This window comes from Lissotriton helveticus, chromosome 1_1, assembly GCF_964261635.1.
Source record: "Lissotriton helveticus chromosome 1_1, aLisHel1.1, whole genome shotgun sequence".
Classification (NCBI taxonomy): Eukaryota; Metazoa; Chordata; class Amphibia; order Caudata; family Salamandridae; genus Lissotriton; species Lissotriton helveticus.
The window spans coordinates 1,728,506,071-1,728,524,492 of NC_136057.1; the positions used below are offsets into that span (position 1 = coordinate 1,728,506,071).

General features: G+C 46.8%; 1 protein-coding gene across 1 annotated transcript in view; it reads right to left on the reverse strand.

The window, feature by feature from the left end:
- Window positions 1–18,422, reverse strand: part of MCRS1 (microspherule protein 1) — a 238,183-nt gene that overhangs the window by 11,034 nt on the left and 208,727 nt on the right. Inside the window, exons 10-12 of the mRNA XM_078689171.1 lie at window positions 16,711–16,739; window positions 2,978–3,070; window positions 2,059–2,141 (exon numbers count right to left, since the gene is read on the reverse strand). Coding sequence (XP_078545297.1) covers window positions 2,059–2,141; window positions 2,978–3,070; window positions 16,711–16,739 — 205 coding nt within the window. The remainder of the gene's footprint in view (window positions 1–2,058; window positions 2,142–2,977; window positions 3,071–16,710; window positions 16,740–18,422) is intronic.

Sequence of the window (18,422 nt, forward strand, 5' to 3'; positions counted from 1 at the left end):
CCCATGGATTAGAAAGGCGGGGGGAGGGTGGTGGCGGGGAGAAAAAAAGAGCAAAAGGCAGAAAAAAAAACTAAGAATACACGGAGATAGAAGGAAAGAGAACAAGGAGGAGAACATGGTGAAGAATGGAAAGTGCAACGAGTGAGAAATATTTTGGTTATAGCATGAGAGTGTCATCAGTCAAGGAGAGAGTCACATAGTATCTGTGAAAATAAACCAATAAATGAATACTATTAGCAAGACATTAATTGAAGACAGTAAATGGAGAGAGATCACTTTTGTTCAAGAAGTGAAAGAGTAACGATTAATAACAGATTTTCAACACACAACATTACTGAAAAATTCTCCATCATGGGATATTCATAAAGAGTGGAATATTTCACCTACTTGCAAGGTCCCGAAATCACAAATTTATCATTTTTAAGACGAAACCTATGATCATGTACTTGGATCACAAATAATGTGTACTGCCTCTGGCTAAACTTAAGCAAATGAAGAGACTGGCTGCTCAAGTCTAGAAGTGAGAACAGATTCTCCATTTTAGAATTTTAGGAAGCCCATAGAAAAAACACATAATGTCTGCAGAGGTGCAGGTTAATTTATTTCAGTTTTTCACTCTGATTTTCTCCCATGTGCAAAGAAGACTGGTGTACATCAAAACACTCATGGAAATGAATCAGTGCAGCTTTCTCTATTTTACACACATGGCCAACACCCTTTCTCACTGCAGTGTCACTAAGACTCTGGAGAACCTTCCAAATGTTGATCCTGTTGAAGGACTAGTGGCAAAAGTCCTTGTTTGTAGAAATAAAATAAGGTGGAAGGCGTACATCAAAACCAGCTGCACTAGTATTGAGAAATGAGGTCAAACACGGTTGACTCCCAGATATGGTATGAATAGCAGCCTGTAAGTGGTCTGTTGATATTTATTTATTTATTTATTTGGGCATTTGTAAAGCGCCTGGTTACGCCACTGGCGTGTCCCCGCGCTGTGATAAGTGAAATGGCTGCCCCCCCCCTCCCACAGAAGGCTACCTGCTGAAAAGGTATGTTTTAAGTTTTTTCCTGAACAGAACTTCAGATCGTTCTAGTCGCAGTTCCAAAGGAAGGGCATTCCAGCACCTGGGAGCGAGGTATCTAAAAGATCTGCCTCCCATACGCGCCTTCGATACTCTGGGGACCTTTAGCAGCCCAGTCTGCGAGGACCGTAGACTGCGTGTGGGCTCATAGTGGGTTACCAGACTCTTGAGCGGAGCAGGCGCTTTACCGCTCAAAATACGATGGCATGTAGTGAGGGCCTTGAACTCCACTCTCCTCTCAATGGGAAGCCAGTGGAGGGCCCGCAAAGCTGGTTTGGAGGATGACCTCCTAGGGAGCCTGAGTACAAGCCGCGCTGCAGCATTTTGAAGGACTTGCAGGCGACCCATGGCCTTGCCTGTGGCCCCCAGATAAAGCAAGTTCCCATAGTCAAGTCGTGAGGTGACGAGGGCATGCACCAGCGTCCTTCGAGCAGGAATATTTAAATTGCCCCTTCCTATGCAGACAAGATCAAACATTTGCCTAGAACTGTTTTACAGAAAGACAGAAGGGGAAATGAGCACTCCTTACAGTATGGAAAACAGGTTGAAATGACTTGCAAATTGGGTTTTGGCTGGTAAATTCTAGTTTAAGGCTATCACTTCATCCCGGACACCTAGTCATTATCGCACTCATTCCCATTCAACTGTGTTCGCTCCCCTCAACAGTAAGAATCTCAAAGCCTCCAACAGCCAACCTGTCTTTTCATTGAAGACCCAAAATGCTGCCTTGCTCAAAGTTGAATCTGTTTTACGGGCAAATTGCTGGTCCACTTCATGCCATATTTAGTTTTTGGCCTTGTAGTAATATAATCATGGGTTAATTTGGTATTTGCTGTTATCTAGTGCATGCCCAGTTAACTGGATTTTGCATAGCTACCTCTTGTGTTTTCATGCCATGCCATAAAAAAATTAAAAAAAACAGGAGAGCAGGCCACTGGCAAGATATATGATCTACTGCTCTATCACATCAGAGGCTTACCTCTCGAGACCTCATGAGGTAGCGCACCATGCGACCCCGCAGCACTGCCAAAGTCTGATTATCAAAGTCTGGAGAACTCATACCTGTGAGAGAGAAATATGAAGCATTACAAAGCCATTAGAAAATGCAGATCTTGCTACAAAACATGTTACTTCAGCAGCCGGGCCAAATGTCTGCACTCTTGGGGTGCTACTACAGGATACCTTGGCGGGAGCAGTAGGTCTGACACAGTCTCTTACAGCCTGGGTTCTTGACGAAAGTATAACATCAAGACAGTTTCTTCCATAGCAACCCAAACCAATCTCACCCACCATCAACATATAGGGGCTGGAGTCTCTTTGATCCGGCCTCCTAGAGTACCTCCCAGGGACAGAATCTCGTCGTAAACCTTCCAAATGGGCTGGGTTCCTTGGGACAAGGCCACATAGTCTGAGTGTCTTGTGATAGTACCCAACAAGGGAAGAGTTTTGTGACTGATCATTCTACAAATGACTAAACTTCATGTGTAGGCCCCATCGGACCAGGATGGAATTCAAGTCACAATATATAGCCCTCTTCTATTCCCTGTGGGCTGAATACTATTGAATTGTGCTCCCAGAGAACGTAGTCCCCATCATTAAACCTCTCAGGGGTAAGGGTTCTTTGCAACAGTGTACAGCATGGACTGGATTCTATGTGCGAGTGCACCCACCTCCACCCAAGTAGGAAATCCCTATACTACCACTAGGAGATGTTTCTCTCCCTGCCCCATGTTGCCCCACCCCCCCTCTCCAAGGGGCTGGACTGTTCGTGACAGATCTCCCACAGCACTCTAGAGAATACTGCAACCAGTGGAAAGCCTCCTCAAGACTGTACTTGCAGTGATAGTACCTTATGGGACTGCACATTCTGTTATAGTACCCCCAAGTACTTGAATTACCAGTGATGCTGTCTACCAGGACTTGCCACTTGTGCAGCTCCTGTTCCAGCTGGCGGATTTCGCGTTTCTGTCTCCGGTCTGCTACTGTTAGTTCTGCATAGAATAAAAAGAAAAAAGCTGATTAGAGCCTATGTTGTTTGAGGGACACCAGGAGGGAGAGAGAGAACACTTCTGATCTGTCTAAGCTACACAGATGCCACATCAATAAATTAAGCAGAACTGGGTCTGACATTAAGAGATCAGGAAATATATAGATGGATACTTCGCATCTACTAGCAGTTAAGGGCTGTGGGAATGGAGGGACACGATCTGCAGGCTATGCAACTCTTCCCAGACGTCTTCGTGCAGCACATGTACTGACTGATGCCTTTTCTACTTCTTAGTAGAGTGCAAGCTGAAGTTGTCCACCTTGTTGCGGAGCAGACCGATTATCTCTACAATGCAATACTAGTGTGAGCAAGGTTGAGCTAACTGCCTTTGTCTCAGTCGCATGACTAAGGTGGAACAGACCCACTTTATAATCTTGATGCAAAGTTACTTTAAGCTGATCTTTATCCTCTCTCTGCAGTCTTGGTGCAGAAAGTCTTAACAGCTCTGCTTTTCTTTGCCATTTCAGAGTGGACAGCAAGTTATCCTGTTGCTCCTTGCAACCCCAAAGCCTTTCAAACCTTTTGAAAAAAAGTGTTAACCCAACAACACAGAGCCCGACACACGGGCCAGGATTCTGCACATTTACCTGGTTATGAAACATACATCTCTCTACCCTCCCTTTTAATATACTAGTGTACTAGTGGCATGACCTCATTAAGACACATTTTAGAGTCATCTCATACTCTCGTCTTGTATCCAGACTGAGCATCGAAGATCCCTAGAGGAAAGACAAAAATGGCATGCATCTTAGGAGATATGCACATTCCATGCCCAATCTGAAGAGGGGCACATCCAATTAACTGTTTCCTAGTGGGACGAAGAATGGTTTACTTCAGAGGGAGTAGAAATCTGCTAGCTACAAGGAGCAGCTTTGCCAAAGAATAACGAATGTGCATGGCGTGGCTTGTTGACTGCTTGCCTCCAAGGACTCTGTTGGTTACAGTTTTTAGTCCCATCCTGCATCAGTGCTTGACAACTGATGCAGGTCTGAAATCAGGTCTGAACCAGTACAAAAAAGAAGGGAAGTGGAGGTGAGGATACGATGAGGGAACAGAACAGGGCTGAGACACATGAAGCATGACTTCTCTTGCAACACTTGCGGGCTGTTTAAAAGAGCTACTTGTCTGTGCCTGGTCGTCATCGAACCTGCTGAATTTGCATAACATAGCCTTAAATTAAGTTAGGACACCAACTTAACATTCTTTTGGAAGGGCGTGCTTTCTCAATTCTTGCCCTTATGTAATCAGCCTGCAATTTACCTTTATGCCTTCTGCAATGTACTTTATGAAAGAGCTTAAAAGCGTACCACTTGTATTCTATGATGGTATCAGTGGGAATTTGAAAGCATTGGCACACTATGGCCACTTCCTATCTGAATGTTTTCCACTGAATACTTGTACTGCAGTATAGGGGTTTCTCAGTCAAGTTGCACAATTGCTAAACAAGGGACCATCAAAATGATGCCAAAATGGCAATGTGAAAAGTGGTTTTGAAAATATAGACTAGCAACACAAAGAATAATAACTCTGACGTAACGAAGAAAAATCATGGCTCTGCAGCAGTCCAAACAAACAAGTTATCCTCAGTAATGCTCTTTCTGGTGGATACTCTAGCCACAGATTCCTCGCCATTAGAATACCTCAAGTGCCAATCTGGATCAGGAAGCTTTCACAGCATTATTCCCACACACTATTATGTGGTGCATGATGCTCTGTGTTGACTCTGTTCCAACCCGGAGGTAATTGGGTGGAGCCCCATATCTGTGCCACCAATACGTGCTGTCAGTTTCTTTACTGACTCCTTCTGCAACCTCGGAAGTATAGCACAAAACGTTTAGTGGTACAAGTGTGCAGATCTCATGTTTAGAAATCGTGTGACATGGAAAAAAAGTGGCCACTTCACACAACAGGTGGTAGGAGGGCAGTGAGGATTCTGCCGTTAGATACCGTATTCACCAGAAAGCTCATTACCGAAGGTAAGTAACTTGTTCTTTTGATGAATATTTCTAACAGCACATTTCTCACCTTTAAAATTGATACCATGGCAGTACCTTCGAAGTTGGAGAATCTGTTGAGTGGGCTCAGACCAGAAAGTCCTGCAGAACTGAACAAGAGAAATGTTCTGCCTGCCGGACCTGGCTGTTCAGGAAGTAGTGCTTTGTGAATGCGCGCACCAACACCCAGGCTGAAGCCTGACAGACTGACAGGCACTCAGCATGCTAAAACAGACGTGCAGCCTTGGCCTTGTTGGAATTGGCCCCAAGTCATTAAAGAGGCTGCTTTTTAGCCAAGGTATAGCAGTTGTTAATGCAAAGGACTATTCACCATGATAAAGCCCTTTTCATGCACCACCTTGCCATTCTTTGCCCAAGAGAACTCCAGAAAAAGCGGATTGTCCACCTGATGGTCTTTGGTGCAGTTGATGTAAAAGCCCAAAGCTCTTTTGGGGTTCAACCAATGAAGTCTTTCCTCGATCGAGGTACAAGATGGGGCAATGAATATAGGGAGGGTGATGGATTGGCCAAAGTGAAAAGGAGTCACAACTTTCAGCAAGAAGGCCACCCTGGTCTTCAGTACCAGTTTGTCTGGGAAAAAAAGATGGTGTAGGGTGGTTGCACAGAAAGAACCAGCTCAAATGATTTTGACAACGAAGACCGTCTTTAGAGTCAAAAGATGCAAAAAGCAGCTGTGCACTGGCTTCAAGGGAGTACACATGAGAAAAGTCTGAACCAAAGTAATGTCCCTCTGTAGCATCACAAACTATTTGGGAGAGAACGTGGGTGTCAAAACTTTAATAAAACACATCAAATAATGGGATTTTAATTAGAACACTTACGCCTGTAATTGCAAGAAGGTCGAAGTCTGCCAAATAACCCTTAATGGTGCCAAATGCAAGTCCTTGCTGGACCAAAGACTAATAAATAATAAATCATCCAAGTATGGCTATGGTCTGTTTTGTGGACTTCACACTCGACCACAACATTTCTTCCAGCATCTGCTGTAAATTGATTTTTTAGGGAAACGCCTGGCAGCAAGATGTCCTTTACATCTCCAGTGGTAGATGGAACCCAGTCAAATGCCACTAGTCAATCTCCATGCATGGAGGTGGAGATTCCGCAGGATCAAGTGCAGAACTCTGTCCTGGTGCTGATACAGAAAATCCTCCTGAAGCGTTAGCCCGATTGAAGGACAAATGCTCATGTCCAGACGTTTCAGGTACCAAACTCTCCTGAACCAGTCTTGAGCCACTATGATGTCTTTGGGCCCAGATCAAATATAAAATTGTATTGATCACAATCACATAAAATGGTTGAGTAATTAAAATTACAAGCTAAAAAAGAACTTTATAAGATGTGGTTACAATGAATAAATGTGACCAATCTATATCAGGCTTCACCTTTCTAAGTCTGGCTGCAAAGTCCCAGTCGTTTTTCAAATAAAGCCTTGAACATGACAAAGCGAATGTTCAAGGTCTGATTTTTAGGATTCTGCACTAAAAGGTTTGTACACCCTTGTGATCAAAGGTGGGCCCCAATAGGGCCTATTGCTCCTTTATAAGGGTAGGGCAAAAACAGAAGATGTGGGTGATGGTTTCTTTTACCCTGCAAGTGATGCAAGTATCTGCACTTGACATAATCAGGAAGTGATGTCGGCCGGAAGCGTCTCCCATGCTGGAAGAATATCATGTGTAGGTAAGTCTCCAAACCAATATGACATGAATTTGCCCTTTTCGAATTTGGAATAACATGCTGCCATATATTGTTGCTTTTTGAATTCACTCTAAGTGCTCATACTCATTAAGGCATCGGAGTGTTGGGCCCAGATGGTCGTGATTATCTTCAGAACTCAGGGCTGGAGAGGCATTAAGCAGAAAGTCATACAGGAGCCCTGTGCTCCACTCTAGCCTCAATTCATCTCGTCAGTGGTGAAAATATCCAGCTAGGGTTCTCCCCACTGTCAGAAGATGGCCTGCAACTGTTATTTGCGAACTGCTAGGCATCGCCGACTAAGCTGGTCTGCTCGGCTATTTAAAGATCCCGTCAGGTGGTTCAAGATCCAGGAGATGCCATGATGCTCTGGCAAACTCTAGAGGAGCAGATCATCTTGGCACAGGGTCCTACCCTCTTACTGCAGTACCACATGGCTGTAGTGTTGTTCGTGGGAACCTGCACCAGCCTTCCCTTGATGGATGTCAGAAAGGCCTTCAATGACAGGCGGGTGGCTGGCAGTTCCAACCGATTTCTGTGGATTCAGATTCTGCTGGAGACCAGACTCCTTTGATCTCCAGCAATCCTAGCCAAGCAGGGATACATCGGTCACCACAGTAAGCTCTAGGTGGCTAAGGGCTAGGAGTCTGCTGGTCAGGTTGCAGTAGAGCTGTCACCACCACAGATCTTGTGCAGTCTCTTCTGAAACCTGACAGATATCGGGCAGGTTTCATTGGTGCTGGGCCCACTGAGAGTTCAGATGCCACAGAAGGATACATATGCTAACTGATGAGGTGGGCAAGCGGGTGTGCATGAGGCCTGCAGGGTAATAAGCGTCAGAGCTCCTCTCATTCAGAAATAACATTGAGGCTTCAACATTGTGTCACAGCCTGAATGTCTTGGTCTTGTTGTGACAGAAGAAAGGAAGCCTATGTGAAGGATTCAGGTGTGAATTGGCTTGTTGAACGAGAACCTTAACGATGTTAAGAGGTTTGCCGTCATCTGGAGAGGTCTTTGACTGATTGTGGAGAGTCCCCTTATAAGAATCAGTCATTGAGGTAGTGAAAAACTGGTACCCCCCCCCCCCCCATGTTACAGATGGAGCTGCAACCACAGCCACCACTTACGTGAACACCGAAGGGGCAGCAAAGAATATGGGAAGTATTAAGCCCACTGACCTCCTGCAAGTCCATATACAAATATTGCAGCCTTCATAATGTGGAGAAGGATAAGTTACTTGCCTGTAAATATACACAAACATATATCATTTTTCCCCTATCAATGCAGCCCCCAAATGGAGGCTAAACAATGTAGTTGTATACATAAGAATTGCATTTGCCAATACATAAAAGACGCCTGAGAGCAAATAGCACTTAAACTCTGTCTTTTAATGAGTAAAACACTCATAACGGGCAAAACCTGCACATAGCAGACATTGTTAGCCTACAAGCTGAATTGCAAAACAATAGCATGGAAAATGAAAGCATTTTCAACAAAAACCGGCACCGTGCCTTTAAGGCAGCCATGACCCCTAGTTTCCCATCATGCCTCAGGGGTGACAGTTGGGTCAGTTGTTCTTTGCATAACCCTGAAGATCAGGTCCCAAAGAAATCTTTTAATACTTCAGAAATAAAAACCCATTTGTCTGGGGAGGTGGGTGGGTTGCTTATGACTTTGATGAGGATACCCCTGGAAGAGAACTAGGATTGCAGGTAAGTAACTTATCCTTCTCTTCCAGGGGATCCTCATCAATAGTCATAAGCACTGAATAGAATAGCAAGCCCATCAACCACCTGCAGACAAATGATAACACAGAGTAATTCAAACCACAACAACCGAAAAATCAGCTGTTGAACACATTTCTCAAGGAGGCTTGCCCTACTTGAGTGTCCGCTCTGGTATCGGAGTAAAGACAGTAGTGTCTTGTAAACGTGTGTACTGATCTCCAAGTAGCTGCTTTGCATATCTCGGAGAGCGGTACTTTATTGAGGAAAGCCATTGTGGCTGCTTTTCCTCTTGTGGAATGAGCTTTCGGAGCAGACAAAAGTGGTTTCCCTGCTAACCGATAGGCTAGTTTAATGCATGAACCTATCCATCTGGAGATGGACCTTTATGTTGCTGGGAAACCTGTCCTAACTGAACCATAATTGATGAAGAGGTGATCAGACTTTCTTATAGACTTCGACCTTTCGAGATAGAACTTGTAAACCCTTTTAAGGTCTAGTGAATGAAGGGCCTCTCCGCTGGGTTGGAGGGGTTAGGAAAAAAGGTCAGGAGTGAAATAGTTTAAAAATCCGACACCACCTTGGGAAGGAAGGACGCATAGGTTCTGAGCACCACCCTATTGAGATGGAAAACCACCCTACGCGGTGAGGTGATAGCCACCAAGAACACGACCTTCCACGTAAGGTGTTGCAAGGTCGCCTTGTGGATAGGTTCAAAAGGTGGACCCATCAGTCTGGACAGCACCACATTCAGTTCCCGAGGAGGTGAAGGGGGCCGCACTGGAGGATATACCTTCTTAAGGCCCTGAAGGAAATCCTTCACCACTTGTAACTGAAAAAAGGAGGGTTTAGAAGGCGAACGCCTATAAGCCATAATGGCCGCTAGGTGCACTTTAATAGAGCAGTATTTCAAACCTGCTCTGGCTAGTTGAAGTAGATATGGTAAAACTACATCCTCCTGGCCCCTGGTGGGATATTTATTTTGCACACACCACATGTAGAAGCGTTTCCATTTACAAGCACAGGAGTGCCTGGTGGAAGGTCTCCTTGCCGCTTTCAATATGGACATACAGTCTGGAGATAGACCTAGATGTCCATACTGGAGGACCCCAGGAGCCATGCTGCAAAGTTCAGTGATGGAAGGTTGGGATGATGGATCCTCCCGTTCATCTTGGACAGCAGGTCCGGTCTGCACGGCAGCCTCCTGTGTGGCTTCAGTGACATATGTAGAAGGTCCGGGTACCACCACTGTTTCGGCCACTCCGGAGCAATCAGAATCATTGTGGTGTCCGAGTGTGACAGTTTGGTCACCACTTTCGGGATCAGAGGCAGTGGTGGAAAGACGTACACAAATGCCCCGGACCAGTCGATCAAAAGGGTATTCCCCCCTCGATCCTGGTCGGTAGAATGTTGCGGCAAAGTATTGGCATTTTTTGTTTTCGTTGTCTGTAAACAGGTCTATGCTTGGATGACCCCAAGCTTGGAAGACGTCGTCGAGCACTTTGTCGCAGAGGACCCAATCTTGCTGCTCTGCGAAGTGGCAACAGAGCGTCCACTTGTGAATTCTGCTCCCCCGGCAGATGAACTACTGCGATGGGTAGCTTCTTCCTCAGCAGCCAATTCCAAGGGACTGCGCTTCCAACAACAGAGTCCTCGATCGAGTTCCCCCCTGCTTGTTCAGGTAGAACATCGTGGTGGTATTGTCCGTTTGTACTAGAATGGAACTCGCATGAATCGAAGGAAGGAAAGCCTCGAGAGCCAGATGAACCACCCTGAGCTCTGCCATGTTGATATGGTACAATTGTTCTTTCGAGGACCATAGGCCTTGTGTCTGAAGAGAGCCCGTGTGGGCTCCCCATCCTTTTAGAGAGGCGTCCGTGATCAGAGTCTGAGACGGAGGAGCCTGATGGAACGGAACTCCTACTTCCAGGTTGTCTCTGTTCATCCACCATGGAATTGAAGCCTTGGCACCCTTTGATAGGCAGATCTTGTCTTCCCAGCGAGAAGACCTCTGGTCCCACTTGTCCTCCAGATCCTGATGTAGAGGACACATTTTCAATCTGGCATTGGACACCACAAAAATGCAGGATGCCATCGATCATAGTGCTGATGCTATCTGCCGCACTGTCGACCAGTAGCTTTTTAGAATTTTCTGCACTTTTGGATTAGGGATGACTGTCTCCCCTCCGAAGGAAACACGCTTCCTTGTTCGGAGTCTACTAGTGCTTCCAAATAGTGAATTTTCTGAGTGGGTTGTTGCGTTGACTTCTGATAGTTTACGTGCAGGCCCAGCCTTTGACAGAGCCGTAGACACTGTTGGAAATGGTTCCTCACTCCCTGAGGGGTTGGACCCTTGATCAGCCAATCGTCCGGATATGGATAGACGAAGATGCCCCTGCGCCTCAGATCAGCTGCTACCACGGCCATACACTTTGTGAACACCCGACGACAAATCGCAGATATTGCCAATGATGATGACTTATCGGTATATGAAAGTAGACATCCTGCAGATCCATCGCACACATCCAATCTCCTTCGCAAAGGTGAGGATATATCTGGTGGAGAGCCAGCATGCGAAATGTTCTTGCTTTCTGTTCTTGTTGAGTGTTCTTAGATCCAAACTAGGTCTGCACTCCGACTTTTGACCTTTTTTCTTCACCAGAAAGTATCTGGAATACACTCCTTGACCTCTTTGTGGCCACGGGACCTTCTCTATAGCTGATTTTTTTTAGAAGGATGCCGACTTCCCTCCGTAGTATGTTGAACTGGTAATTTGATGTTGCTACCAGAAGGATTGAGGTAGGACGACGTCGGAAACGTAGAGAGTACCCATTTTGAATCGTGGTCAGCACCCATTGGTCTTTTGTGATGCCTAACCACTCTTGTACATGATTCGCCACACTTCCTCCTACTGGAGCGGTGCACGACACTGGAGGAAGCAGAGACTCATTTGTTTGCTGGGGGCTTGGTAGAGGTGGTGGACTGACTATTCCCTCCTCTTCCCCGGTTAGATCGTCGATTTTGAAATTGCGATCTCTGCTGACCTTGTTGGCTTTGGTTCTTTTGCCAATGAGGGGTTTGAACCCTCTGTTGGAACGATCGACGGTCAGTGTTGCGGTAGTGACGACGGAACTCTTTCTTTTTCTCTAATCCTACCGCCTTCAGGGTATCCAGCTCAATCTTCATCCGTGCCCTTTCCTCATCGGTGTGTGGTCCAAACAGCGAAGACTCGGAATATGGCAGATTGACGATTCTGGATTGCGCCTCTGGCTTCAGAGCTGTTAGGCGAAGCCATTTAGGTCTCTCTCCTGGCACAAATTCCGTGGGCGTATGAATGCCCTGAGAGTGTCGCTCCATCATTCGCCGCATTTATCACTAGGTTTGCCACAAAGCTGCCCTCTGGTAGGTCTTCCTCGAAGTCTTTACGGTCCTCCTAGGGTAGTTTCTCAGAGAACCGTTGCAGTGAATCCCATAGTGCTCTATCATATCTTCCCAATAGAGCTGGAGACTGAGCATAGATGAGGATGTACCACATACTTTCCTACCCCACGAGTCCAGCGTCTTGCTCTCCTTGTCCGGAGAGACTGTGGACGAGGAGACCACCGAATGTGTCTTTCTAGCCGCAGCCACAATCACGGAATCCGGTTTTGGATCTGAATTTAAGAACTCGGGATCATCCACCGATGGGCGATATTTCTTAAGAATTCTCGCCGGTGCTGTTTTGAGGGTGGCTGGCGTGAGAAAAATCTCCATTACTGGTTTCATCAGTCCCGGCACCAGAGGCAGTAATGGGCGAGAGGAGGCCCTCTGATTTAGCGTTTCAAAAATGACTGAAGAGGTACTCTCCTGAACAGGCATGGGGATGTTAAGTTTGGATGCCCCCTTAGCCGGGACGTCCTGGAACGGGCTTACGTCATCCACCGCAGATATTCTGGACGGTGGGCTAGCCGTAAGAGTGGGCGAATAGTCTCTCTTTGAGGAAAACGTTGAGGAAGTGGAAGGAGTAAGAGACCTGTGCCTTCTTCTGCTACGAGACCTTGATCTTCCCCTAAGTGCTGATACATGGGAGCGAGAGCTTGACCTTCCCCTAGGTGCTGGAGCAGGGGAGCCAGTACGTGCGCTTCCTCATGGAGGTGTCCGATCTACCTCTTGCGCCAGGCGAGCTAGTGGAGACCTGTGAGCCGTGCTGGGTTCTCTTCTAGACTCCGTAATACCTGTAGGATCCGCTCACTGGTGTAGGGGTTGCGACCATCTGGGAGAGAGATGTACAGATGTATGCCTCTGTGCCCTACCCGGGGAACGTGTAGGAGACTTCCCCACTTCCTGACGAGCTTCCACAACATGATGGGAATCCGACTGCGAACTGTGGCTCCTTGAAGAGGAGATACCCACCTCTGGAGTACTGAAGATGGACCGGTGAGACGTCGATGCAGGAGACAGAGAGGCTTGCTGGGGCTGACATCTACAGAGACCTCTGTCGTTTGCGAAGTGGATCTTTGCTTCGACGCAGATCTGGAGCGAGTGTGCCCCGGTGTTGATCGTTTGGACGGAGATCTATGTCTCGACGTCGATCCTGATCTTCTATCCCCCGAAGGAGTACTGTGCCGCAACATCGACTGTTGCGCCAACGGAGTACCGCGCCTCGACTTCGCTCTTCTCACCGACGGAGACTCCTGCCTCGACCGTGTTCTTTTCGATGGAGGACTGAACCTCGACGTCGAGTGATGCCTCGGCAGCGACACCTGCCTTGACGTCGATCTAGGTTTCTTCGACTTAGGGCTGTGTCTTGGCGTTGAACGTCTACGCTTCGACGGAGGGCTGCGCCTCGACATCGAGCTTCGCCTCGACGTCGAACTTCGTTCCTTCTATGGAGGTCTGCGCCTCGACGTCGACAATGGACCTGACGGAGACTGGTGCTTCGACGTAGAGTTTCTTGCTGGCGTCGACAGAGGGCCCTGCCTGGACGTCGACGATAAAATGTCCGACGATCTCTGTCTCAATGGCGATCTGCGCTGAGACCTCGACGGAGACCTCGGTCTCGACGTCGGAGTAGATGACTTCCGTCTCGGCGTCGATTATCTCTGCCTCGACGTTGATCGTCGCTGAAGTCGACGGTGAAGGACCTTCTCTCGACACCGGACGCTGTTCCAACGCCGGCAGGGACTTACTTGGCCTTGGAAGATGAAGAGCGGCGCTCCTGCGCTCGGTCCCTCGATGACGATCCCGCCGTCGGAGCCTTCGACGTCGAGCCCGACGCTGAAGGCGAGCAAACCGGGACCTTGCTCCTCGACGTCGAACGCAACCCTTTTCGACTTCATAGGAGACCTACCTCATTCTGAGAGGCCATAAATCCTGATTCTCTAACTGTCTTTGAGAGTTCTTTTGGACAGCTTCCTGCAGTGTGAACATGAGGAAGGAGAGTGGGAATCAGGCAGACACAGGATATGTGTGTCTGTCTTGTCCTTCTTCTTGCCACAGGCAGGGCAAGGGTCGAATAAAGAAGGCAGTTTGACAGAAAATTGTTTGCTTCTGTCACAAAAAAATGGGTTATCCGGCACTCAAATGCCAAAAGACGTCGAGTGAAGCAAAGAAAAACCCAGAAAAATCAGAGAATTTTTGACTGAAAAGCCAAAAAGTAGAGAGCTGTGAATCCAGGGTCCTGACAGAAGGAAAGAACAACTGACCCAACTGTCACCCCTGAGGCATGATGGGAAGCTAGGGGGTCATGGCTGCCTTAAAGGCACGGTGCCAGTTTTTGTTGAAAATGCTTTCATTTTCCATGCTATTGTTTTGCAATGCAGCCTGTAGGCTAACAATGTCTGCTATGTGCAGGTTTTGCCCGTTATGAGTGTTTCACTCATTAAAAGACAGAGTTTAAGTGCTATTTGCTCTCAGGTGTCTTTTATGTATTGGCAAATGCAATTCCTATGTATGCAACTACATTGTTTAGCCTCCATTTGGGGGCTGCATTGATATAGGAAAAAATGATATATGTGTAGAGCTGTACATATATGATTTCCTTATATAATTTTTTATTATTTCCGGGGTCCCCGCACATGGGCGGGAATATTCAGTGTTTATGACTATTGATGAGGATCGCCTGGAAGAGAAAATTCATTCCCATCATCACCACTGTCAAGTCCTAATGGCGGCAGACTCAGTTCAGTGTCTCAACTGAAGAGCTGGTGAGCCAACTGAAGGCCCTCTGTGGTAGAGGTAGTGTTTTGTCTGAATCAGGTATGTGGGAATGAAGTTGGGATGCAGCCTCAGTCGGAGATGAGACGAGTTTGGCAAAGGGTCCCCCTCCTGAGCCGTCAAGATTGATGTAAGTTGCGGGGCTGGAGTCGAAGTAAGCATCTGAGTTGGTGGGTAACCAGAGGAGACTTCGAGAGGCACAGACAGCAGAGGTGATGGATCTTCCGACGGCAACTCAAATGGAGGCCTCTGCAGGCGTGCCAGAGGGACCTGAAGTGCTAAAATAGATCAACATGGCCTTATTAAATGACTTGTGTTCTGCTGTGCCGCAAATAACTCAGGGAATTCAGGGAGCACCAGGACCAATTGTGGATTCCTTAATCTGAGATTGAGAAAGATCTCAAACGACACCTTTATATCCTTGCAACTACTCTGAAGATAGAGTGGCAGGATGGGGCCTTCCCGTGTTTCCCTTTCAATTTGGAATCTGACTTACACAACAAACTTGAACAGGAGGAGAAACTGTTGTGGGAATAGCTTTGAGAGTAGGAATGGGTCCCTGCCCTCAACTTCGGGCAGGAGCAGGACTTTTGTGGCTTTTTAAGATGCTCAGCTACCTACAGCTTTGCTTCACAGTACCAGATAGGCCTGGGCAGTAAATTCTGTTCCGCTCCCGGAATTTGGGTATTTTCGCGTTCTGCGGAGAACGCTGAATTGCCAAAAATTCCACGATCCGCTGCTTCATTGAATTTTTTGCTCGTTTGCGCCTTCAAAATGCGTGTTTGTGAGATATTTCCCCCTGGGCATGCAAACAGCGTTCGCGAGCAAGAAAAAAGAATTGCCTTTGGGCAGAACAAGCAATTCTGCATGTTCGCGGAACTCTGCGTGCTCGCTGAGATTTTTTACCATTTCGCGGAGCGACTACACAAATTCCGCCCACCCCTAGTACCAGATCACCTTTGTGTTCATTCTGCACATAACTTAGATTCATGCCCTTAGCCCAAACACAAAAGGCACATCTCGTTGGTGTCTGTGACTGACATCTGTTGCCGCATGGGCGTACATTCGAAGGTGCAGAAAGAAAGGAATTGACATCGGGGTGCAGGAGTGGCGCTTTTATGCAACTCCATTTCATCACGTCTGGGATGGAACAAAGTCAATACAAAGCTGTATGGTGGCACCTAGTGGTGTACAGAGGCACTGCTGTGAAAGCTTCCAGGTCCAGTCTGAGGATATTCTGCTGTGAAAGCTTCCAGGTACAGTCTGGAGATATTCTAAAAGTGCAGTCAGAAGTAATCATCAGAATATGTTTACTATGCCCACTCACCAGTGCACAGCGCTGCATCCCTGAGATATTTATAGGGTCTCAAGTAAGGGCCAATCTAGGGGAAGAGGGGGAGTGGAGAGTTCCTCACTGCCAAGTCCATCCTCAAAGCAGGCTCAATCTGGGCCAGGAGAAGAGTGCCAATGGGCAGGTGGAAAACCTATCTCCAGGCAGCCACTTTCTAAAGTAGGAAATAGTCCCCCATTCTTTCAGTAATTTCAAGAAGACCCTTCAACACCTCTCTAGCCTTGTTCATGGATTCATAACGAATCCTTACTACTTAGAGGTGACTTAAGAGTTAGTTACAGGCTTTGAGGTACCACAGAGGGAAGAAAATCCTAATAGCACTATTCTTTCTTGAGATATACATGCCTCCAATGTCTCATGGAGTGACATGGAAGGTTGTGGTGGGGTGGGAGTTACCCATGCAGAGCCAGAGACTGAAATGTAAGGGAAGAACTGTAATGTTGGATATTTTGACGACTCAAGGGGTTATGGCATTTTAAACAACGCTATTCAGAGGACTAATCAACTGTTCTCACATACTAGGCATGAGTCAGTCTGCACTGTGAAAGGAGTTCACAAAAAATCCACCCCCCCCAATCCCATACCAAATGGAAGTGAAGACACTCACCGTGCTCCAAAGCTTCGTCTCGGGCCTCTCTACGAGGAAAACAAACAAATCAGAATAAATCCCCAGCGTATATACCTAGGACAGCTGAAACAGCAATAAAAACATTTCAGGACTCAACTCAGTCATATATGAACAAAATACTTACCTTAGATAACACTTTTTCTGATAGATATTATATAACTACAGACTTCCTCACTTTAGAATATCGGCGGGTCATCAGACTGGTTCCAGAAAATGTTGAGCGGTAACTCTGGGTACTGGTAGGTGGCATCGCTGGCTCTGCGTCTACGCTATCCGCGTCAGAAGTGCCTTTATAGGCGTCACTAAGGCCTTCTGACAGTTTCTTTCATGACTATTTCTGCATCAAAAACGTGGAGCCATGTGAGACTGATATGTGACAAGTGTGGAAAAACTAATAGGATCTTTTAAGTGACAAGTCAGTTTGCAAATCGGGGAGGATGGAGAGTAAGTGAGGAATCTGTGGCTAGACCGAGTCTCTACCAGAAAAAGCAGTACTGAAGGGAAGTAACATGTTTTTCTAATAGAGACTTCTAACTGTAGATTCCTCACCTTAGAATAGAGACCAAAAAGTCCTACAGGACCGAACGAGCAAAATGTCCCAATGGATCAGGCAGTAGTGTTTCGTGAACATGTGGCTTGAGGACCACGCATCAGTCTGAGCCTATGATTGGCACTCCACGTACTAACGTATTAGTACCAGCCTTTGCTCTGGTGGATTGAGCCCGCAAGCCTTCAGTAGGCTGCTTCTTAGCCAGTGCATAGCAGACTTTGATGCAGAGTACAATCTATCAAGAGATGGTTTGGGTCTGCACCACTTTGCCTTTTTTCATAGTGAACTCAATGAAAAGCTGATCGTTCACCTGGTGTTCTTTGGTGCAATCGATGTAAAAAGAGAGGGCTCTTTTGGGTCTAAATGATGGAGTTTCCCTTTTTGACATTGTCACCCCCACCTTTTGCCTGGTAAATGATGCAATTTTGACAGAAGTGGATTGGATTCCTGTTATCCAGGTCCCCAGTGCCAGATCTCTTTCCTTACAAACAGTACAATTGTTCCCCCAATTAGCAATATATTTAGCACCGCGGTTATGTCCCTAGTAAATGGTACCCCTGGCACCTAGGGCATGGATGCTAAAGAGGGTCCCTAAGGTCTGCAGCATGTTTTGTGCCACCTCAAGGGACCCGTCCCCACACTCATGCAAATTGCCATTACATGCCGATTGCAGATAAAAATGAATACACAATATGGGCACACCTCCTGTGTGCAATGCCTGCAGACACTGCATGCAATATATGTAAGTCACCCCTACAGCAGGCCTTACAGCCCTAAGGCAAGGTGCATTATATTTCATGTGTGGACATATCTGCATGAGCAGCTATGCCCCTGTGATGTTCAAGTCCATTCTTGGACATTGCCAGTGAACAGGGAAGCCATATTGAGTATATGTACTGGGAACTGGTGATTAAGAGTTCCTCAGCTACATGATGGATTCAAATGAAACTAAAGATGCTTGGTATCGAACATCTCATACTAATAAATCCGCACTGATTCCAGTGATGAACTTATCAATACATACACCCAGAGGGTAACTTAGAGGTACCCCCTTAAAACCTACTTCCTCTAGTGTTCTGGCTGACTGGTGTCAACCAGCCTGCCGCCAGAGACAGGCTTCTGACCCCCTGCAGGTGAGAGT